Source organism: Trachypithecus francoisi, unplaced genomic scaffold (assembly GCF_009764315.1).
Source record: "Trachypithecus francoisi isolate TF-2019V2 unplaced genomic scaffold, Tfra_2.0 Lachesis_group7, whole genome shotgun sequence".
Classification (NCBI taxonomy): Eukaryota; Metazoa; Chordata; class Mammalia; order Primates; family Cercopithecidae; genus Trachypithecus; species Trachypithecus francoisi.
Window position 1 is genome coordinate 2076831 of NW_022681472.1, and position 24152 is coordinate 2100982.

Below are 24152 nucleotides of genomic sequence, written 5' to 3' on the forward strand. Positions count from 1 at the left end.
TTTTCACATGTCTTCGTTTACTCTTAAATTTATAGTTAAGTATCATTGCCTTTTCACATGATTTCATTTAAAATGCTCATTTGCTTCTAACTACTGCTCATACTTTTTGGAAACTAGCAAGTCTCCATTATAGGTGTTTAATGTTTTCATGTAACCAGCAGGGGGAGCACGTACTCATGTTCTTTTGGAACAGGGACTCAAGCCAGAGAAATAGATTTCACTATGTGCCAATTAGAACAGTTTGTTTTTTTTTTTCCTTTGAGACCGAGTCTCGCTCTTTCGCCCAGGGTGAAGTGCAGTGGGGCTGTCTCGGCCCACTGCAAGCCCCACCTCCCGGGTTCACGCCATTCTCTTGCCTCAGCCTCTTTAGTAGCTGGGACTACAAGGCGCCTGCCGCTATGCCCGGCTAACTTTTTGTATTTTTAGTAGAGATGGGGTCGATCTCCTGACCTCGTGATCCGCCCGCCTTGGCCTCCCAAAGTGCTGGGATTACGTGCGTGAGCCACCGCGCCCATCCTAGAACAGTTTTAAACAATTGTTCTCATTACTAATCATAGAAATAATACACAGGGATTGTGGAGTTGCTAGAAAATAAAGACTATGATAGAAAATATCCCCCATAGGCCGGGCACAGTGGCTCACGCCTGTAATCCCAGCACTCGGGGAGACCCAGGCGATTGGATCACGAGGTCAGGAGATCGAGACCATCCTGGCTAACACGGTGAAACCCCATCTCTACTAAAAATACAGAAAATTAGCCGGGCGTGGTGGTGGGCACCTGTAGTCCCAGCTACTCGGGAGGCTGAAGCAGGAGAATGGCGTGAAACCGGGAGGGGGAGCTTGCAGTGAGCCTAGATTGTGCCACTACACTCCGGCCTGGGTGAGAGAGTGAGACTCAGTCTCAAAAAAAAAAAAGAAAGAAAGAAAATAAAATATCCCCCATAAACCTATAAAACCTATAATCAGCAAAACATAAGCATTTTGATAATATAAGCATTTGGATCTGTTTCCTGCACATGTTTTTATACAAATGCTTATATATATTTAAAAATTTATACATTATTATTTTAAAATTTAGTGTCATTAGTTTTACATGGATGTGTTATTTGAAAAAAAGGTAAGAATAATATTTTCCATTCTGATAAAATCAAAAGCAGAGTATGCATTCTTATGTGTAAATAAGATTTCCATTGGCTTTGCGTATATTTTTGTTTTAGTTTCCGTTCTTACAATGAGTAGAACCTCTGTATAAATAAAAATAAAAATATTTTTATTATTTTAAATAAAAGGAGCAGAATACAACACTATTTTACAGTTATAACTGGAAGAAAATGTCTAATGAGAAGACTCAAATAGGGTAGGAAAACATTACAATAGTTATGTCAGGTTGGTAGCTGGGTGCCCCATACGTAATTTTGTATTTAGTAAATATTTTTGGAATGTGAACGAATAGTGAGACCTTGATGACTTTTTCTATTTATTTATTTTTTTAAATTTTCTGTGTGTGTGTGTGTGTGTGTGTGTTTTTGTTGTTGTTGTTGTTGTTGTTGTTGTTTGAGACTGGAACTTGTTTCTGTTGCCCCGGCTGGAGTACAGTGGCATGATCGCAGCTCACTGCAGCCTGGGTCTCCTGTGCTCAAGCAGTCCTTCTGCCTCAGCACCCTGAGTAGCTGGAACTACAGGAACATGCCACCATGCCTGGCTAATTTTTGTATTTATTTTTCGGGCAGATGGACTTTTGCAATGTTCCCCACACTAGTCTCAAACTCTGGGGCTCGAGTGATCTGCCTGCCTTGGCCTCCCAAAGTGCTGGGGTTACAGGCCTGAGCCACCATGCCTTGCCTGTTATAATGTTAAGAGAATAAATAAAGAAGGTGTAATTTCTGTAAATATTTAGACACACATGAATAATTTCTTTGAAAGTTATCTGTCCAGTTTGTTTATATTCTGTACTTGTTAAATGCTATGACCAAGGAAAAGCAGTGTACAATATTGTCTGTCCAAATGCTAGTTTATTTATGGAAAAAAGCGAAACTTACTTTGTGCCTGAGTTTTGTATGTACTTTTACCAAGATCTTGAAAATATTTCTCTTTGTACATTACTCTGTAAGACCTTCCTTATTTCAAACCAGTTTATTGAATTTCATGTTCAGTTCTTTGTTATTTACACATTAATAAAATGTAGGTAACAAATATACTTGTACATCTATAATGTAGAGAAATACAGTAACCAAGGGGAAACAGAATTAAAAAACTAAAGAAAAAAATAACCAAAGAGAAAACAATTTTGATGGGAAGGCTAGTAAAGAATTTGCAATGGTTAGAAATATAAAATATTCAAGTGGATAATTCTATGTATAAGGCTGCTGGAGAAGGGAGTGAGCAAGCTAGATGGTGTCAAGGTGAGGGACAGATTTTTATGGTGTTTAGTGTTAGAGGCTTGAACATGATTGAATGGTGGACTTAGTGATGGAACTGGTTAAAGTGGAGGGGATTGGAATCCTGATTGCTGTGTCTCATGATCAGCACCCTGTTCTTCTGTTCAGGATTTCCTTTTTATTGCTTCAAACCACTGGAATGTAAGGCATTATGAGTTTCTTCCTCAGCCTTTTTTTTTCTTCTCAAGACAGAGTTTTACTCTTGTTTCCTAGGCTGGAGAGCAATGGCACAGTCTTGGCTCACCGCAGCCTCCACCTCTCGTGTTGAAGTGTTTCTCCTGCCTCAGCCTCCCAAGTAGCTGGGATTACAGGCGTGCACCACCACACCTGGCTAATTTTGTGTTTTTAGTAGAGACGAGGTTTCTCTATGTTGGTCAGGCTGGTCTCAAACTCCCGACCTCAGGTGATCCGCCTGACTCAGCCTTCCAGAATGCTGGGATTACAGTGCCTGGCCAGGCTTTTTTTTTTTTTTTTTAAACTTACCAAAGTTTGTGATATTTTTACTGTTTTACCCAACATTATGTACTCCAATAAAGAAATTTCAGGCGTGCACAGAGAAGCTGTGGTTTTGAATTAGATCCTGAGGATCTAGATTTTGTGTTTAATTTACCTGTTACAGATTGAATTCTTTTTTTTTTTTTTTTTTTTTTTTGAGACAGAGTCTCGCTCTGTCGCCCAGGCTGGAGTGCAGTGGTACTATCTCAGCTCAGTGCAAGCCTTGCCTTCTGGGTTCCCGCCATTCTCCTGCCTCAGCCTCCCAAGTGTTTGGGACTACAGGTGCCCGCCACCACACCTGGCTAATTTTTTGTTTTTGTATTTTTAGTAGAGACAGAGTTTCACCATGTTAGCCAGGATGATTTCGATCTCCTGACCTCGTGATCCGCCCACCTTGGCCTCCCATAGTGTTGGAATTACAGGCGTGAGCCACTGTGCCCGGCCTACAGATTGAATTCTAATCCAACATGCTTAACAGTGGTCTCAAACATTTATGGAATAAGAATCAGCAGAGATGGTTGTCAAAATGCAGATTCCTGAGCCTTACCTCTCTTAAAATTCTGACTTGTGATTTGGGTACCTAGGTATCTGTAAATGCATCCCTGATTCTGATGTACTTGTTCCCTGGATTGCATTTTTAAAAAATTGTGAGAGATATATATATACACACACACACACGCACACATATATATGTAAATAAATAAACATATATATACACACACACATGCTGTGAAATGTACTGTCTTAACCATTTTTAGGTGTGTAGTCCTATGGTATTAAATACATTCACATTTGCTATAGATTGAATGTTTCTCTCTCTCCAGTATTCAGATGTTGAAACCTACTTCCCTATGTGATGATATTTAGAGTTGGGGCCTTTGGAAAGAGATTAGGTCATGAGGGTACCCTTGTGAATGAGATTAGTGCCCTTAAAAAAAAAAAAAAGTTCCCAGAGACTCTTCTTCCTTCTGTCCCATGGGGATGTAGTGAGAAGAACCAGGAAACCATCTATGAACCAGGAAGCAGACTCTCACCAGACACTGATTGTGCTGGTGCCTTAATCTTGAACTTTTACAGCCTCTAGAACTATGAGAAATTTCTTTTGTTTCTGTGCTACTCTGTTTATGGTATTTTGTTATAGCTCCCAGAACAAACTAAGATAGCATTGTTTTTCAGCCATCACCACCATCCATCTTCAGAATGTTTTCTGTACTCGTTAAACTGTGACTCCTCATTCTTCCTCCCCATCCCCTAGCAACCATTCTACTTTCTGTCTTTGTGAATTTGTCTCATAACATGGGTCAATTCTAATTGACTTCATATAATGTTTGCCCTTTTGTGTCTGCCTTATTTTTACTGAGAATGTTTTCAAGATTCAACCATGTTGTAACATGTATCAGAAATTCATTCCTTTTTAAGGCTGAATTAATATTTCATTATTTATATGTTCCACATTTTGTTCATGTATTCATTCATTGATGGACATTTGTGTTCTTTCCACCTTTTGGCTATTGTGAATATTGCTGCTATGAACATTCATATACAAGTATCTGTTTGAGGTGTTTGTTTTTTGGTGTTTTTTTTTTTTTTTGAGACGGAGTCTCGCTATGTCACCCAGGCTGGAGTGCAGTGGCACGATCTCAGTGCAAGCCCTGCCTCCCGGGTTCATGCCATTCTCCTGCCTCGGTCTCCCGAGTAGCTGGGACTACAGGCGCCCGCCACCACGCCAGGCTAATTTTTTGTATTTTTAGTAGAGAAGGGGTTTTACCATGTTAGCCAGGATGGTCTTGGTCTCCTGACCTCGTGATCCACCCGTCTCAGCCTCCCAAAGTGCTGGGATTACAGGCGTGAGCCCTGCACTCAGCCCTGTTTGAGTTTTGGGTATATACTGAACAATGGCATTGCTAGATCATGGTGGTTTAACTATTTTGTTTTATTTTATTTTAGAGACAGAGTCTTGCTCTGTTGCCCAGGCTTCAGAGCTGTGGCCTGATTATAGCTTAGTGCAGCTTCAAACTCCTGGGCTCAAGCAGTTGTCCCGCTTCACCCTCCTGAGTAGCTGGGACCACAGATGAACATTCCCACCCCTGCTAATTTATTTTTTGTAGGGACTCGCTATGTTTCCCAGGCTGGTCTTGAACTCCTGGGCTCAAGTAGTCCTCCTGCCTTGGTCTCCTAAAGTGCTGGGATTACAGGTGTGAGCCATTGTGCCCTACCCTGTGTTTAACCTTTTTTTTTTTTTTTTTTTTGGAGGCAGAGTCTCAGCCTGTCACCCAGGCTGGAGTGCAAGTGGCTCGAACTTGGCTCACTGCAACCTCTGCCTCCTGGGTTCAACCTCTGCCTCAGCCTCCCGAGTAGCTGGTACTACAGGTGCATGCCACCACGCTCAGCTAATTTTTTGCATTTTTAGTAGAGATGAGTTTTCACCATGTTGGTCAGGCTGGGCTTGAACTCCTGACCTCGTGATTCGCCCGCCTTGGCCTCCCAAAGTGCTGTGATTACAGGCATGAGCCACCTTGCTCAGCTGTGTTTAACTTTTTTGGCTCTACCAAATAATTTTTAACGTCTGCAACATTTTACTTTTCTACCAGCAATGCACAAAAGTTATAATTGCTACACATCCTTGGCAATGCTTGTTATTTTCTTTCTTTTCTTTTTTTTTTTTTAAATAGTAGCTGTTCTGATGGGTGTAAAGTGGCATATCATTGTAGTTTTTGCTGTTTGTTTTTGGAGATAGGATCTCACTCTGCCACCGAGGCTGGAATGCAGTGGCATAATCAGTGATGCAGCCTTGACCTCCCAGGCTCAAGTGATCCTCCCACCCCAGCCTCTTGAATAGCTGGAACTATAGGCACATGCCACCACATCCAGCTATTTTTTTTTTTTTCAAAGACGGAATCTTGCTCTGTCACCCAGGCTGGAATGCAGTGGTGCAGTCATGGCTCACTGCAGCCTTGACTTCCTGGGCTCAAGCAATCCTCCCACCACAGTCTCCCAAGTAGCTGGAACTACAGGCATGTGCCACCATGCCTGACTAATTCTAAAAAATAATAAATAAATTAAAAAAAATTCTGTAGATATGGGGTCTCACGATGTTGCTTAGGCTGCTGACTAATTTTTCATAAGGACGGTAATCATATTTGTGGGGGCTCTGGTTCCTGTTCTAGTCACCTCCAAAGGCCTCACCTCTCTCTTTTTTTTTTTTTTTTTGAGACAGAGTCTTGCTCTGTCGCCAGGCTGCTGGAGTGCAGTGACAGGATCTCGGCTCATTGCAACCTCTGCCTCCCGGGTTCAAGCAATTCTCCTGCCTCACCCTCCTGAGTAGCTAGGACTACAGGTGCATGCCACCACACCCAGCTAATGTTTGTATTTTTAGTGGAGATGGGGTTTCACCATGTTAGCCAGGATGGTCTCGATTTCTTGACCTCGTGATCCGCCCGCCTCTCTCTCCCAAAGTGTTGTGATTACAGGCGTGAGCCATTGTTCCCGGCCAGGCCTCATCTCTTAATAGCATTGCATTGGGGATTAGGATGTCAACATATGAATTTTAGGAGACAGCAGGGTTCAGACCATAGCACTAGTTAAGGAAGTTTTAATGGTGTATTTTAATTTTAATTTATTCTTATTGCTTAAACTAAAATGATATTGATGTGGAGACGTATTTCTGATTAGGTGATCAAGTTATAATTGTTAACCTCAATTTAATTCCCAACACAAACCTAAGATTTTCCTTAAAATGCAAATTAAAAATATTATGAAATGAAGATATATCTGTTGCAGACATTTGTTTTAAAAAAGGAAAAATGGGCAAAAAAGCCTAGAGAATATGTTAGTGTTATCACTACAATTTCCAGCCTAGTAAATACAAACTCCTTGGCTTATGTTCTTTTTTAAAATTCAGTAAAGTTTTCTGGAATTGTGGTTTTTACTATCTGTCCCATTCCTTTGATTTGCTTCTTCAGGAATTCCTGTTACCTTTATGTTGGATCCCAAAAGAGACTTAATCATACTATTTCTCTTGAATACTTTTTGTCTTTCTTCATTGGAGCTGGATTGTGGAACTTTTAAATTTCCTTTTTTTTCCTTAGACAAGTTTACATGAGGAATAAAATTTACAAAAAAATCGTTTTTCACCTGTTTCTCTCTTTGTTGAATTATACTGATTTTTTAACAGCATTAGTAAGTAAATAATTGATATAAACTATATAGTTACAGCATACAGTTTGATAACTTTTGAGATCCACACATCTCCATGAAACTGTCACTACAAATAGTTTAGCGAATATAGCAATCATGTCCCAAAGTTTTTGTTTGCCTCTTTGTAAGTCCTATTTCTCTCTCTTTTCCTTGCATTCCTAGCCTATCATGAACCTGCTTTCTATTATTATTGGTTTGTTTGCATTTTCTAGAATTGTATGTAAATGGATTTTTATGGTCTGGTTTCTTTTGTTCAGTGTTATTTTGAAATCCAATTATGTTATTACATGTTTCAGTACTTCATTCTTTTTTTTTTTTTTTTTTTCCCGAGACGGAGTTTCATTCTTATTGCCTAGGCTGGAGTGCAGTGAGTGGCATGATCTTGGCTCACTGCAACCTCTGCCTCCGGGGTTCAAGCGATTCTCCTGCCTTGGTAGCTGGGATTACAGGTGCCTGCCACCACACCTAGCTAATTTGTGTGTGTGTGTGTGTTTTTAGTAGAGACAGGGTTGGTCTTGAACTCCTGACCTCAGGCAATCCACTCACCTCGGCCTCCCAAAGTGCTGGGATTATGGCGTGAGCCACCGTGCCCAGCCGTTATTCCTTTTTCATTGCTCACTACGATTGCATTGTATGGATATATCACAAGTTTTAAAATCCATCCATTTGTTGATGGGTATATTAGCTATCTATTGCAGTATAACAGATTATCCAAAAACTTAGTGGCATGAAACAATATGCATTTATTATCTAACAGTGTTTTGGCCAGGGATTTGGGAGTGGCTTATTTGGGTGACTGGCTTAGGGTTTTTCATGAGATTGCTGTCAAGATGCTGGATGCTTTGAAGTCATTTGAAGGCTTCGCTGACATATCCAATTCAAAGATAGTTAACTTCTATGGCTGTGGGCCAGAGGCTTCAGCCTCTGATCTTCTGACCAAGGATCCTCTTTGCAGGGATGCTTGAGTCTTTTTTTTTTTTTTTTTTTTTTTGACACGGAGTCTCACTGTGCTGCCCAGATTGGAGTGCAGTGGTGCTATCTCGGCTCACTGTAATTTTTGCCTCCCGGGTTCAAGCGATTCTCCTGGCTCAGCCTCCCGAGTAGCTGGGATTACAGGCTCCTACCACCACCCCTGGCTAATTTTTGTATTTGTAGTAGGGATGGGGTTTTACCATGTTGGCCAAGCTGGTTTCAAACTGCTGATCTCAAGTGATCTGCCCGCCTCAGCCTCCCAAAGTGCTAGGATTACAGACATGAGCCACCATGCCCAACCATGTTCTTATGACATGGAATCTGGTAACCACTAAAACAAGTGATCCAAGAGCAGCATGGACAAAGAGGAAGTTGCAATGCCTTTTTTTTTTTTTTTTTTTTGAGACAGAGTCTTGCTGTGTTGTCCAGGTTGGAGTGCAGTGGCGTGATCTCGACTCACTGCAACTTCTGTCTCCCAAGTTCAAGTGATTCTCGTGCCTCAGCCTCCCAAGTAGCTGAGATTACAGGTGTGCACCACCACACCCAGCTGATTTTTGTATTTTTAGTAGAGATGAGATTTTGGCCTGTTGACCAGTCTGGCCTCTAACTCCAGGCCTCAAGTGATCTGGCCACCCTGGTCTCCCAAAGTGTTGGAATTACAGGCATGAGCCACTGCGCCTGCTGGAAGCCTCAATTCCTATTATGACCTGCTCTCAGAAGTCACACATTGTCACTTTCCTCATGATATTATTTACTAGAAATAAGTCACAACATCCAGCCCTCACTCAAAGAGTAAAGAATTAGTTTTTTTCTTTCAAAGGCTCTTTTGAGGGGAGCAATGTTAAAGAATTTGTTGCTATATTTTAAAGCTACTGCAATGGACTTTGGGGTTGTTTTTAGCTTTTGGCTATTACAAATAAAAATTCTTTTAAAAATATGTGTAAAAATCTGTGTAGACATAGTTTTATTTCTTTGCGTAAATAGGAGTAAAACGGCTAGTTTGTAAGATAGTGTTATGCTTAAATTTTTGCTACTTTTACACTGAAGATTTAAGATATCTGTAATACCGATTTGTTCTTGGATTCCTTCTGGTTTAGTCCTTTTTAAATTTTATTCTACTTAAGTTTTGTCACCTCATTTCTGAGTTTTTTATTCTGAATATTTTATCTTGTTTTAAAATTGTAGTTTACCATTTTATCTGTTTTGTGTGTCTTTGATGTACTTTTTTTTTTTTTTTTTGTATGTTGGGATGTTATTCTCCTTAGTTTTTCCCTAATGATAATTTTATGGGATTTAGCTTTTATACCTTCCTGTTGCTTATTTTTATGTCTCTGTCTTCTGAAATGATAGAAGGAGGCGGGATTCAGGATAGCCTTTCTTTTCTTTTTTTTTTTTTAAGGACGTGGACTCTCACTGGGTTGCCCAAGTTGAAGTGCAGTGGTGCAGTCATAGCTCACTGCAGCCTCAAACTCCTGGGCTCAAGTGATCCTCCTGGTTCAGCCTCCTGAGTAGCTGGAACTGCAGTCATGTGCCACCATGCCCAGCTCACTAAAAAAACTAAAGTTTTTTTTTTTTTTTTTTTAAGAAATGGGATCTTGCTGTGTTGCCCAGGTTGTTCTTGAACCCCTGGGCTCATGGAATCCTCCTGCCTTGGCCTCCCAAAGTATTGGGATTACAGGTGTGAGCCATGGCACCCGGCTCAGCATAGCTTTTATACCTTGTGTTGTTTTCATATGGCTTGTAAAAATTTGGCCACTTGTGTATTTGGTCTTGTAGATTCTCCCTGACTCTGCTCATCTGGACCTTTTCTGTGTCTCTGCCACCCCTGTGCTGCTGAGTAGATTCCACTCCCAGCACTTTCTCAGTGAGGGGTCCAGAAGGGAGTCCAGGGTGACCAGTTTTGGGTGGCCCAGGCTGCTCCCATCTCTTCACATCTTCTTACCGTAGAGCCCCTGCTCTCACCTAGTTTCAGTCGCTGTTCTCAGATCTGTCACCTGCTCTGCTTCCTAGTGAGCACTGATGTCTAGGTTCTCAGGGCCTCCTTGGCTCTCTTACTTTCCTTGGCTTCTTTCCTCTCAGACACTGATACCATGCGGACTTTGGACGGTTGGTGGTTTGTCTTTACCCACTTGTGTTTTGGAGTTTGCTGATTAATTATGTTTCTATGTTTTTGGCTTTGCTGTCCAGTTGCTGTTTATGTGAAGATTTAGAGACATTCAAAAACTATGCCTTTACTAATGACACTTCTGGGTTTTCAGATTGTAAATTGTTAACTTAATGTCTATTTAATGAAGTTGATTTTTTTTGTGTTTTGATTTTTCTTTTAATAATCATCTCCACAGAGAAAAAGGAGTTGGGATATAGAATGCCCATCCTTTCCAGGAGAAGGACCACTGCAGGTCAGAAGAGCAGGTCTCAGGACAGCAGGGGCAGCTGCCTCTCTCTCTGAAGCATGGCTCAGGTGTGGAGAAGGGTTTCAGGACACTTCTGGGACTCCGGTAAAGTATCTGTAGAGTTGTTTTCCCTGAATGCCAAAGAGGAAATCCTGAGTGTTCAGAACATTGTAATTACATTTCATTGTAATTCCCTTTCTTATTCTTTCAGGACACTGTAATTGGTACACTCCTTTTCTTCCCTTTCATTCCTTTAATAATCGTGGCAAGTTAGTATTCACCTTTTTTTTTTTTTTTTGGAGACAAAGTCTCACTTTGTTGCCCAGGCTGGCACAATCATAGCTCAGGGCATCCTTGAACCCTTGAACTCCTGGGCTTAGGCTATCTTGCCTCAGCCTGTCAAATAGCTGGGACCATGCCTGGCTAATTTTTTCTTTTTTTTTTTTTTTTGAGACAGAGTCTCACTTTGTCACCCAGGCTGGAGTGCGGTGGGGCTATGTTGGCTCACAGCAACCTCCGCCTCCCAGGTTCAAGCAATTCTCTTGCCTCAGCCTCTCAAGTAGCTGGGATTACAGGTGCGTGCCACCACACTCGACTGATTTTTGTAGTTTTAGTAGAGACCGGGTTTCACCATGTTGGCCAGGCTGGTTTGGAACTCCTGACCTCAGGTAATCCACCCGCCTTGGCCTCCACAGTGCTGGGATTACAGGCGTGAGCCACTGTGCCTGGCCGCCTGGCTAATTTTTTAAAAACTTTCTGTAGAGACAGGGTCTTGCTGTGTTGCCTAGGGTGGTCTCTAACTCCTGGCTGCAAGTCATCCTCCTGCCTCCGCCTCCCAGAGAGTTGGGATTACAGGTGTGAGCCCCCATGCCCAGCTCACACCTGTACCTCTTTAATCCATGCAAAACCTTTCTACTTCTTTGTTTGTAAATGAAGGATATTTACTAAGAATGTTCTCAGAAGATGAAACCATTGAGCATACCACTCTTCACAAGAAATGCATGTTTACTCTGGAGATATTGCAGGTTTAGTTCAGGACCAGCACAATAAAGTGAATATCGCAATAAAGTGATCACATGAATTCTTTGATTTCCCAGTATATATAAAAGTTATATTATACTGTAGTCTGTTAAGTGTGCAATAGTACTGTGTCTAAAAAAGCAATGTATATACCTTAATTTAACAATATTTTATTGCTAAAAAAAATGCTAACAATCATAGGAGCCTTCAGCAAGGTGTGATCTTTTTGCTGGGAGAGTCTTGCTTGGATGCTGATGGCTGCTGACTGATCAGGTTGTTGGTGGTTGAAGGTTGGGGTGGCTGTGGCAGTTTCCTAAAATAAGGTAAAAGTGAAATTTACCACATCTATTTACTATTCCTTTCATGAAAGATTACTGAGTAGCATGTGATGCTGATAACATTTGACCTGTAATAGAACTTCTTTCAAAATTGGACTCAATCCTTCCAAAGCCTGACACTGCTTTATCAACTAAGTTTATAGGATATTCTAAATTCCTTGTTATCACTTCAACAATGTTCACAGCATTTTCACCAGGAGTAGATTTTATCTCCAGAAACTACTTTATTTGTTCATCCGTAAAAAGTAACTCTTCATCCATTCAACTCTTAGAAGATTGCAGCAATTCAGTCATATCTTCAGGTTCCACTTCTAATTCTAGTTCTCTTGCTGTTTCTATCACATCAGTTTTTCTGCTGAAGTCTTAAACTCCTGAGTCATACATAAGAGTTGGAATCAACTTCTTCCAAACTCCTGTTAATGCTGATATTTTGACCTTCTGTCATTAATCACGAATGTTCTTAATGGCACATAGAATGGTGAATATTTTCCTGAAAGTTTTCAATTTACTTTGCCCAGATCCATCAGAGGGGTCACTATCTGTGGCAGCTACAGCCATATGACACGTATATCTGAAATAATAAGACTTGAAAGTCAGAATCACCCCTTGATCCATAGGTTGCAGAATGGAAGTGGTGTTAGCAGGCGTGAAAACAATGTTTATCTCCTTGTGCTTCTCAATCAGAGCTCTTGGGTGACCAGGTGCATTGTCAATCAGCAGTAATAGTTTGAAAGAAATCTTTTTTCTGAGCAGGTCTCAACAGTGGACTTAAAGTATTACAGTAAAGAATACTGTAAAGAGACGTGCCGTCATCCAGGCTTTGTTGTTACATTTATAGAGCACAGGCAGAGTAGATTTATCATACGGGCGCTAGAATTTTCAGAATGATACATGAGCATTGGCTTCAACTTAATGTTACCAGCTGCGTTAGCCCCTAATATGAGTATCAGTCTGTTCTTTGAAGCTTTATTGCCAAGCATTGACTTCTCTCTAGCTACGAAAGTCTTAAATGGCATCATCTTCTAATATAAGGCTCTTCTATCTCTATTGAAAATCTATTATTTAGCGTAGCTACATTCATCAGTGATCTTAACTAGATCTTCTAGATCACTTGCTGCATTACCTTGTACTTTTACGTTACGGAGATGATTTGTTCATGAACCACCCTCTGCTAGCTCCAGACTTTTCTTCTCCAGCTTCACCTCTCTCAGCCTTTGTAAAATTGAAGAGAGTGAGGACCTTGCTCTGAGTTCTGCTCTGGCTTAAAGGAATGTTATAGCTGGTTCAATTTTCTATCCAGATTGCTAAAACTCTGTATTAGCAATAGTGCTATTTTACTTTCTTATCATTTGTGTATTCACTGGAGTAGCACTGTCAGTTTTGTTCAAGAACTTTCCTTTGCATTCACAACTGGCTTAACAATTTGGTTCAAGAGGTCTAAATTTTAGCCTATCTTAGTTTTTGCCATGCCTTCCTACCTAAGCTTAATCATTTCCAGCTTTTTTTTTCTTTTCTTTTTCTTTTTTGAGACGGCGTCTCTCTCTGTCACTATGGGTGGTGCAATCTTGGCTCACGGCAACCTCTGCCTCCCAGGTTCAAGTAATTCTCCTGCCTCAGCCTCCCGAGTAGCTGGGATTACAGGTGCCTGCCACCACGCCCAGCTAATTTTTGTATTTTTAGTAGTGACGGGTTTCATCATGTTGGTCAGGCTGGTCTCGAATTCCTCACCTTAGGTGATTTACTTGCTTTGGCCTCCCAAAGTGCTGGGATTACAGGCGTGAGCCACTGCGCCTGGCCATTTCCAACTTTTGATTTAAGGTGTGAAACATTCAGCTCTTCCTTTGAGCACTTTGAGGCCATTGTAAGGTTAATTGACTTAATTTTAATGTTGTTGTGTTGCAGAGAATAGGAGGCCTAAGGAGAAGGCAAGAGATGGAGGAGCAGCTGGTTGGTGGAGCAGTCAGAACACACACAGCATTTATTAATTTTGCTCTCTTATATTGGTTTTGACTGTGGCATCCCAAATCAGTTACAGTAGTAATACCAGAGATCACTGATCACAGACCATCACAGCAGATTTAATAATAATGATAAAGTTTGAAATCTTGGGATAATTATCAAAATATGACACAGAGACACAAGTTTATAGGTGAGCAGATGCTGTTGGAAAAATGGCACACAGAATTGGTTGACACAGGATTGCCAGAAATTTTCAATTTGTAAAAAACGCTTTATCTGTGAAGCACAATAAAACAAGATATGCCTGTATATTCAGAATCTTTTGGCAATGAGATGTTCTGGATAATTTTTGTGTGTTTGTGTAATTTACAGAGGAATGCTATTACAAACTCAAGATAATTTGGGTATGAGTAGTAATGAGTACCTTATAGGCAGTCGGAGTCATATGTGTGAGCAGATATTACATTGAATGTTAATGTGAAACGTTTTGCTCAGTCAGATCTCTTTAGATTCTGGAAAAATACAACAAATTTATAAATATATAAGGAGTACATGCTTTGGGAATACTGAAATTGGTGAATTGGTAAAGGAAATCAGAGAAGAATATGTTAAGGAGAGTATAGTTTAAGATTTTGAATATTTTATAAAAGTTTTGTTTTGCATTTGTCACATAAATTCCATGATTATTATTTTGCCTGCAGTCATTAACAGCTGAAGAGAAGACGATTACAGAAAAACACCTTGAATTATCCCCTAGACCCAAGCAAGGTAACTATTTTGTTGATTTCTTGACAGAGAAGATATAAGACTAATAAATCCTTCTGTGATTATTTTAAAAATTTGCTTTTTTAAAAAAGTTACATGGTTTGGAGAGACTATATTCATAGTTAAAAAACATCAAGACAAGGTAAAAAGGTATTTTTGAGAACTCTGTCATCGCTGTCACCGTCTACCCCATTTCTCCTGCCCGCCTAACTAACATTTTTTTTTGTGTCCTTGCTGAGTTCTTTTTTTTTTTGAGACAGAGTCTCGCTCTGTCGCCCAGGCTGGAGTGCAGTGGTGCGACCTCGGCTCACTGCAAGCTCCACCTCCCAGGTTCACGCCATTCTCCTGCCCCAGCCTCCTGAGTAGTTGGGACTACAGGTGCCCGCCACTGTGCCCGACTAATTTTTTTGTGTGTTTTTAGTAGAGATGGGGTTTCACCATGTTAGCGAGGGTGGTCTTGATCTCCTGACCTCATGATCTGCCTGCCTTGGCCTCCCAAAGTGCTGGGATTGCAGGCATGAGCCACCGTGCTTGGCCCCTGAGTTCATTTTTGTCACAGAGCCCAGTAGGTTAGCTCATGCTCATAGCTCCAGGGTTTTGTGTGTGGTTTTTTTTTTTTTAAATCAGATTTGGGAAGGAAATGTGACCTATGCCAAAACAACTATACTGCTTCAGGCTCTGAAATTCTTTCTTGATGAATTAGGGAACTTTCAATAAGTAGTAGAAAACTGTTCAAACACTAGAGTATTTGGATAAATGAGGTTGAATTTGTCTCCTGCAGCAGAACATCCAGAGGGCTAAATTCTTTTTTTTTTTTTTTTAATTATACTTTAAGTTCTAGGGTACATGTGCATAATGTGCAGGTTTCTTACATATGTATACTTGTGCCATGTTGGTGTGCTGCACCCATCAACTCGTCAGCACCCATCAATTCGTCATTTATATCAGGTATAACTCCCAGTGCAATCCCTCCCCCCTCCCCCCTCCCCATGATAGGCCCCAGTGTGTGATGTTCCCCTTCTCAAGTCCAAGTGATCTCATTGTTCAGTTCCCACCTATGAGTGAGAACATGCGGTGTTTGGTTTTCTGTTCTTGTGATAGTTTGCTAAGAATGATGGTTTCCAGCTGCATCCATGTCCCTACAAAGGACGCAAACTCATCCTTTTTGATGGCTGCATAGTATTCCATGGTGTATATGTGCCACATTTTCTTAATCCAGTCTGTCACAGATGGACATTTGGGTTGATTCCAGTCTTTGCTATTGTGAATAGTGCTGCAATAAACATACGTGTGCATGTGTCTTTATAGCAGCATGATTATAATCCTTTGGGTATATACCCAGTAGTGGGATAGCTGGGTCATATGGTACATCTAGATCTAGATCCTTGAGGAATCGCCATACTGTTTTCCATAACGGTTGAAGTAGTTTACAATCCCACCAACAGTGTAAAAGTGTTCCTATTTCTCACATCCTCTCCAGCACCTGTTGTTTCCTGACTTTTTAATGATTGCCATTCTCACTGGTGTGAGATGGTATCTCATTGTGGTTTTGATTTGCATTTCTCTGATGGCCAGTGATGATGAGCATTTTTTCGTGTGTCTGTTGGCTGTATGAATGTCTTCTTTTGAGAAATGTCTGTTCATATCCTTTGCCCACTTTTTGATGGGGTTGTTTTTTTCTTGTAAATTTGTTTGAGTTCTTTGTAGATTCTGGATATTAGCCCTTTGTCAGATGAGTAGATTGCAAAAATTTTCTCCAATTCTGTAGGTTACCTGTTCACTCTGATGGTAGTTTCTTTTGCTGTGCAGAAGCTCTTTAGTTTAGTTAGATCCCATTTGTCAATTTTGGCTTTTGCTGCCGTTGCTTCTGGTGTTGTAGACATGAAGTCCTTGCCCATGCCTATGTCCTGAATGGTACTACCTAGGTTTTCTTCTAGGGTTTTTATGGTATTAGGTCTAACATTTAAGTCTCTAATCCATCTTGAATTAATTTTCCTATAAGGAGTAAGGAAAGGATCCAGTTCCAGTTTCAGCTTTCTACTTATGGCTAGCCAATTTTCCCAGCACCATTTATTAAATAGGGAATCCTTTCCCCATTTCTTGTTTCTCTCAGGTTTAAAAAAGATCACATGGCTGTAGATGTGTGGTATTATGTCTGAGGACTCTGTTGTGTTCCATTGATCTATATCTCTGTTTTGGTACCAGTACCATGCTGTTTTGGTTACTGTAGCCTTGTAGTATAGTTTGAAGTCAGGTAGCGTGATGCCTCCAGCTTTGTTCATTTGACTTAGGATTGTCTTGGCAATGCGGGCTCTTTTTTGGTTCCATATGAACTTTAAAGCCGTTTCTTCCAATTCTGTGAAGAAACTCATTGGTAGCTTGATGGGGATGGCATTGAATCTATAAATCACCTTGGGCAGTATGGCCATTTTCACGATATTGATTCTTCCTATCCATGAGCATGGTATGTTCTTCCATTTGTTTGTGTCCTCTTTGATTTCACTGAGCAGTGGTTCGTAGTTCTCCTTGAAGAGGTCCTTTACATCCCTTGTAAGTTGGATTCCTAGGTATTTTATTCTCTTTGAAGCAATTGTGAATGGAAGTTCATTCATGATTTGGCTCTCTGTTTGTCGGTTACTGGTATATAAGAATGCTTGTGATTTTTGCACATTAATTTTGTATCCTGAGACTGCTGAAGTTGCTTATCAGCTTAAGGAGATTTTGGGCTGAGACAATGGGGTTTTCTAAATATACAATCATGTCATCTGCAAACAGGGACAATTTGACTTCTTCTTTTCCTAACTGGATACCCTTGATTTCTTTCTCTTGCCTGATTGCCCTAGCCAGAACTTCCAAGACTATGTTGAATAGGAGTGGTGAGAGAGGGCATCCCTGTCTTGTACCAGTTTTCAAAGGGAATTTTTCCAGTTTTTGCCCATTCAGTATGATATTGGCTGTGGGTTTGTCATAAATAGCTCTTATTATTTTGAGGCACGTTCCATCAATACCGAATTTCTTGAGCGTTTTTAGCATGAAGGGCTGTTGAATTTTGTCAAAAGCCTTTTCTACATCTATTGAGATAATCATGTGGTTTTTGTCTTTGGTTCTGTTTATATGCTGGATTACGTTTATTGATTTGCATATGTTGAACCAGCCTTGCATCCCAGGGATGAAGCCCACTTGATCATGGTGGATAAGCTTTTTGATGTGCTGCTGGATCCAGTTTGCCAGTATTTTATTGAGGATTTTTGCATCGATATTCATCAGGGATATTGGTCTAAAATTCTCTTTTTTTGTTGTGTCTCTGCCAGGCTTTGGTATCAAGATGATGTTGGCCTCATAACATGAGGACTTTTTTTGGTTGGTAGACTGTTAATTATTGCCTCAATTTCAGAGCCTGCTGTTGGTCTATTCAGGGATTCAGCTTCTTCCTGGTTTAGTCTTGGAAGAGTGTAAGTGTCCAGGAAATTATCCATTTCTTCTATATTTTCTAGTTGATTTGCGTAGAGGTGTTTATACTATTCTCTGATGGTAGTTTGTATTTCTGTGGGGTCCGTGGTGATATCCCCTTTATCATTTTTTATTGCGTCTGTTTGATTTTTCTCTCTTTTCTTCTTTATTAGTCATGCTAGCGGTCTGTCAATTTTGTTGATTTTTTCAAAAAACCAACCTCTGGATTCATTGATTTTTTTGGAGGGTTTTTTGTGTCTCTATCTCCTTCAGTTCTGCTCTGATCTTAGTTATTTCTTGCCTTCTGGTAGCTTTTGAATGTGTTTGCTCTTGCTTCTCCAGTTCTTTTAATTGTGATGTTAGAGTGTCAATTTTACATCTTTTGAGCTTTCTCTTGTGGGCATTTAGTGCTATAAATTTCCCTGTACACACTGCTTTAAATGTGTCCCAGAGATTCTGGTATGTTGTATCTTTGTTCTCATTGGTTTCAAAGAACTTCTTTATTTCTGCCTTCATTTCGTTATGTACCCAGTAGTCATTCAGGAGCGGGTTGTTCAGTTTCCATGTAGTTGAGTGGTTTTGATTTAGTTTCCTAGTCCTGAGTTCTAGTTTGATTGCACTGTGGTCTGAGAGACAGTTTGTTATAATTTCTGTTCTTTTACATTTGCTGAGGAGTGCTTTACTTCCAATTATGTGGTCAATTTTGGAATAAGTGTGATGTGGTGCTGAGAAGAATGTATATTCTGTTGATTTGGGGTGGAGAGCTCTATAGATGTCTATTAGGTCCGCTTGGTGCAGAGATGAGTTCAATTCCTGGATATCCTTGTTAACTTTCTGTCTCGTTGATCTGTCTAATGTTGACAGTGGAGTGTTGAAGTCTCCCATTATTATTGTATGGGAGTCTAAGTCTGTTTGTAAGTCTCTAAGGACTTGCTTTATGAATTTGGGTGCTCCTGTATTGGGTGCATATATATTTAGGATAGTTAGCTCTTCTTGTTGAATTGATCCCTTTATCATTATGTAATGGCCTTCTTTGTCTCTTTTGATCTTTGATGGTTTAAAGTCTGATTTATCAGAGACTAGGATTGCAACCCCTGCTTTTTTTTGTTCTCCATTGGCTTGGTAGATCTTCCTCCATCCCTTTATTTTGAGCCTATGTATGTCTCTGCATGTGAGATGGGTCTCCTGAATACAGCAGACTGATGGGTCTTGACTCTTTATCCAGTTTGCCAGTCTGTGTCTTTTAATTGGAGCATTTAGTCCATTTACATTTAAGGTTAATATTGTTATGTGTGAACTTGATCCTGCCATTATGATATTAACTGGTTATTTTGCTCGTTAGTTGATGCAGTTTCTTCCTAGCCTCGATGGTCTTTACATTTTGGCATGTTTTTGCAATGGCTGGTACCGGTTGTTCCTTTCCATGTTTAGGGCTTCCTTCAGGGTCTCTTGTAAGGCACGCCTGGTGGTGACAAAATCTCTAAGCATTTGCTTATCTGTAAAGGATTTTATTTCTCCTTCACTGATGAAACTTAGTTTGGCTGGATATGAAATTCTGGGTTGAAAATTCTTTTCTTTAAGAACGTTGAATATTGGCCCCCACTCTCTTCTGGCTTGTAGAGTTTCTGCCGAGAGGTCTGCTGTTAGTCTGCTGGGCTTCCCTTTGTGGGTAACCCGACCTTTCTCTCTGGCTGCCCTTAAGATTTTTTCCTTCATTTCGACTTTGGTGAATCTGGCAATTATGTGTCTTGGAGTTGCTCTTCTCGAGGAGTATCTTTATGGCGTTCTCTGTATTTCCTGAATTTGAATGTTGGCCTGCCCTACTAGGTTGGGGAAGTTCTCCTGGGTGATATCCTGAAGAGTGTTTTCCAACTTGGTTCCATTTTCCCCTTCACTTTCAGGCACCCCAATCAGACGTAGATTTGGTCTTTTTACATAATCCCATACTTCTTGCAGGCTTTGTTCATTTCTTTTTCTTCTTTTTTCTTTTGGTTTCTCTTCTGGCTTCATTTCATTAATGTGATCCTCAATCGCTGATACTCTTTCTTCCGGTTGATCAAGTCGGTTACTGAAGCTTGTGGATTTGTCACATATTTCTCATGTCATGGTTTTCATCTCTGTCATTTCATTTATGACCTTCTCTGCATTAATTATTCTAGCTATCAATTCTTCCACTCTTTTTTCAAGATTTTTAGTTTTTTTGCGCTGGGTACGTAATTCCTCCTTTAGCTCTGAGAGGTTTGATGGACTGAAGCCTTCTTCTCTCATCTCGTCAAAGTCATTCTCTGACCAGCTTTGATCCGTTGCTGGCGATGAGCTGCGCTCCTTTGTAGGGGGAGATGCGCTCTTATTTTTTGAATTTCCAGCTTTTCTGCCCTGCTTCTTCCCCATCTTTGTGGTTTTATCTGTCTCTGGTCTTTGATGATGGTGACGTACTAATGGGGTTTTGGTATAGGTGTTCTTCCTGTTTGGTAGTTTTCCTTGTAATAGTCAGGACCCTCAGCTGTAGGTCTGTTGGAGATTGCTTGAGGTCCACTCCAGACCCTGTTTGCCTGGGTATCAGCAGCAGATTTTGCAGAAGATAGAATATTGCTGAACAGCGAGTGTACCTGTCTGATTCTCACTTTGAAAGCTTCCTCTCAGGGGTATACTCCACCCTGTGAGGTGTGGGGTGTCAGACTGCCCCTAGTGGGGGATGTCTCCCAGTTAGGCTACTCAGGGGTCAGGGACCCACTTGAGTAGGCAGTCTGTCCCTTCTCAGATCTCAACCTCCGTGTTGGGAGATCCACTGCTCTCTTCAGAGCTGTCAGAAAGAGTCGTTCGGGTCTGTAGAGGCCTCTGCTGCTTTCCCTGTTGTTTTTTACCTGTGCCCTGTCCCCAGAGGTGGAGTCTACAGAGACAGGCAGGTTTCCTTGGGCTGCTGTGAGCTCCACCCAGTTGGAGCTTCCCAGTGGCTTTGTTTAGCTACTTAAGCCTCAGCAATGGTGGGCGCCCTTCCCCCAGCCTCGCTGCTGCCTTGTGGTTAGATCGCTGACTGCTGTGCTAGCAATGAGGGAGGCTCCGTGGGCGTGGGACCCTCCCAGCCAGGTGTGGGTATAATCTCCTGGTGTGCCCGTTTGCTTAAAGTGCAGTATTGGGGTGGGAATTACTCGATTTTCCAGGTGTTGTGTGTCTCAGTTCCCCTGGCTAGGAAAAGGCATTCCCTTCCCTCTTGCGCTTCCCAGGTGAGGCGATGCCTCGCCCTGCTTCAGCTCTCGCTCGTCCGGCTGCAGCAGCTGACCAGCACCGATTGTCCGGCACTCCCTGTGAGATGACCCCAGTACCTCAGTTGAAAATGCAGAAATCACCGTTCTTCTGTGTCGCTTGTGCTGGGAGTTGGAGACTGGAGCTGTTCCTATTCGGCCATCTTGCTCCGCCCCCCGGAGGGCTAAATTCTTTCTGAATTCTGTAGCCTGAGTGTGGGATTGGTTCTCATGGTCGGTAGGTGGTGGCTGAATTCTCCAGGCTGAATTCTTGGAAGAGTGTAGGTGCTGAGGATTTTCTCCAAGTCAGCTTTGCCTTTCTTTTGGAAAGTAATGCCCTTCCCAGTACCTCTACCTTTGACTAGAACCTGTTACAAAGGGTCACCTCCACTAAAGATACTTTAGTGAAATTAAGGATTTTTAGATAGGTATGTTGCTGCTAAAGAAAACTGGGGTTATTAGTAATGAAGAGGGGGTGAGTGGATATTAGGTAGGCCGCTGGTTCTGCCGCCATAGGCAGTCAGCCCTGCTGTGGGTGTGTAGGAAGAGTGAGGGCTTGTGACTTCCGGGGTCTTGCTGCGTCCTAGCTCTATACTCTTTGAAAACTAAGCTAAACATTCGTAGTCTCAGTTTTGTATCTGGAGAATGGGTATAATCTTTGAGTTATTATGAATATTAAGTGAGCTAGAAATAGTAGATTAAATGCCTAAAGGTGCTTCAGTAGGTGCTTGATTGATGACAGCAGTTGCTCATATGTCAGTGGCATAACTTTCTGTGACATTCTAAACCATGTTATTATTTCAGTGACATGCATTCTTTTCTATGCAAATGAAAAATAAAATTTGCCAAAAATGTTTCTTTAAAATTTATAAAATGTTGTATTATGAAATAAACTGTACACATCTTTTAAATACTATAATCTTCTGATGGAATTGCAGAAGCTATTGTCAGAGACAAGCCTCTGACTCTGACCTAGGCACACATTACAAAAGCATGTTCCCCGACTCTGCTTCCCAGCTGTCATAAAAGTACTGCCTCCTCACCCAAAATGTAGTATAGAATTTTTATCCTGGAATTTTTGTTAATAGGATGTCTTAAACTAATACTTCAGTATTAGTTTAAATGAACCAGTTTAAATGAACCTGTGAAAAATGAACCAGTTCTATGAAATTCCTTGAGTCTCTTTTTCTATCAATCTCCACTACAAATAGCAAGCCTTTATTAAGTTATTAATAATAGGCCGGGCGCGGTGGCTCAAGCCTGTAATCCCAGCACTTTGGGAGGCCGAGACGGGCGGATCACGAGGTCAGAAGATCGAGACCATCCTGGCTAACATGGTGAAACCCCGTCTCTACTAAAAATACAAAAAAACTAGCCGGGCGACGTGGCGGGCGCCTGTAGTCCCAGCTACTCGGGAGGCTGAGGCAGGAGAATGGCGTGAACCCGGGAGGCGGAGCTTGCAGTGAGCTGAGATCCGGCCACTGCACTCCAGCCTGGGCGGCAGAGCGAGACTCCGTCTCAAAAAAAAAAAAAGTTATTAATAATAATTTTTTGCCTTAACAAGCTGCATGTGTTATAAATAAAGACACTATACATTCATACAAGCTCTTCTAACCTTTCAGAATATATTGATCATTCTATAGAGTAGAAAGTACACCAGAGTATGGGTCAAATAAGTAGTGGCATGGGAAAATCATCCAAAAATATATTTTTGTTATGAAATACAAGGTAACAACTTATTTAATGTTTCTTTTTCAAAGTTGAATTTACTTATACATGTTTAAAATCTCCAGAAAAGATTCAAGCCGTATCTCTTTAAAGAAAAATACTTTTCCCCCCGACATATTATAAAGGTTTAGAAACCAAAATGAACTTCATCTTTGAATATTATAGCAATTGGCACTAATGAGAAAAGGAAAAAACTAAAATTAGCCGGCTAATAAAAAATTACTAATTATTATTATTATTTCTTGACCTGCCTGTTTCCCCACTGGACCACTGGCTTCTTAAGGGCAGACCACATCTGTTGCTCATCTTTATATCACTGCTGAACTAGTTTCCAAAGGCTGTATTACAGCCTTTGGAAGTACCACTAACTGGGTGGCTTAATCAGCAGAAACTGACTGTCTCACAGTTCTGTAGGCCAGTCTCCAAAATGAAGCTGTTGGCAGGGTTGGTTCCTTCTGAGGGCTGTGGGGGAAGAATCTGTTCTAGACCTCTCTCCTTGGCTTATAGATGACTGCCTTCTTCCTCTGTCTCTTCCCCAGGTCTCTTCACATTGTTTTCTCTGTGCATGTCTGTCTGTGTGTCCAGATTTCCCCTTATAAGGATTTCAGTCATCTTGGATTAGGGCCCACCCTAATGACCTTACTTGAATTTGATTACCTCTATGAAGACCCTGTCTCCAAATAAAGTCACATTCTGAGGTACAGAAGGTTAGGACTTCAACATACGAATTTTGGGGGCGGGGACACAGTTCAGCTCATAACACTGGGTGCTAGGACAGTGCCTAGCCCACAGTGGGCACCCAGAAATGTTCAGTCTGGCTAATATTTATCCTCCGGTTCCATTAGAATGAGCCTTGATATCAAGGACACCCTCTTTTCAGCAAGTAAAATGAGTTACTAATCAATTTCTGATAGTGGTTTTAACTGTCTAGTTGTGCAGTCAGGTGCCTATAATTCATGGGTTTATAAATCTAGAGTCCTGGTCTTGTTTTGAATGACATAACTAATGATTATCCTGTCTTTTAAATTAGATGGTACATAAGCATCAGACAGTTACATATTTTCTTAGATACTCACACTAAACTAATTGTGAAAACAACTGCAGGTCTCTCTGACTTGGGAGCCACGCATAATGGTTAAGAACATGGACCCAGAA

The 24152-nt window shown here is 41.0% G+C and overlaps 1 protein-coding gene across 4 annotated transcripts in view; it reads left to right on the forward strand.

The window, feature by feature from the left end:
* The window catches only part of SPIDR (scaffold protein involved in DNA repair), a 499470-nt gene that overhangs the window by 17302 nt on the left and 458016 nt on the right, over positions 1 to 24152 (forward strand). For 2 of the 4 annotated variants that reach the window (XM_033203530.1, XM_033203531.1), the window contains exons 2-3: positions 10445 to 10600; positions 14514 to 14580. In XM_033203530.1, coding sequence (XP_033059421.1) covers positions 10445 to 10600; positions 14514 to 14580 — 223 coding nt within the window. The remainder of the gene's footprint in view (positions 1 to 10444; positions 10601 to 14513; positions 14581 to 24152) is intronic. The other 2 variants (XM_033203528.1, XM_033203529.1) reach the window with 1 other exon arrangement.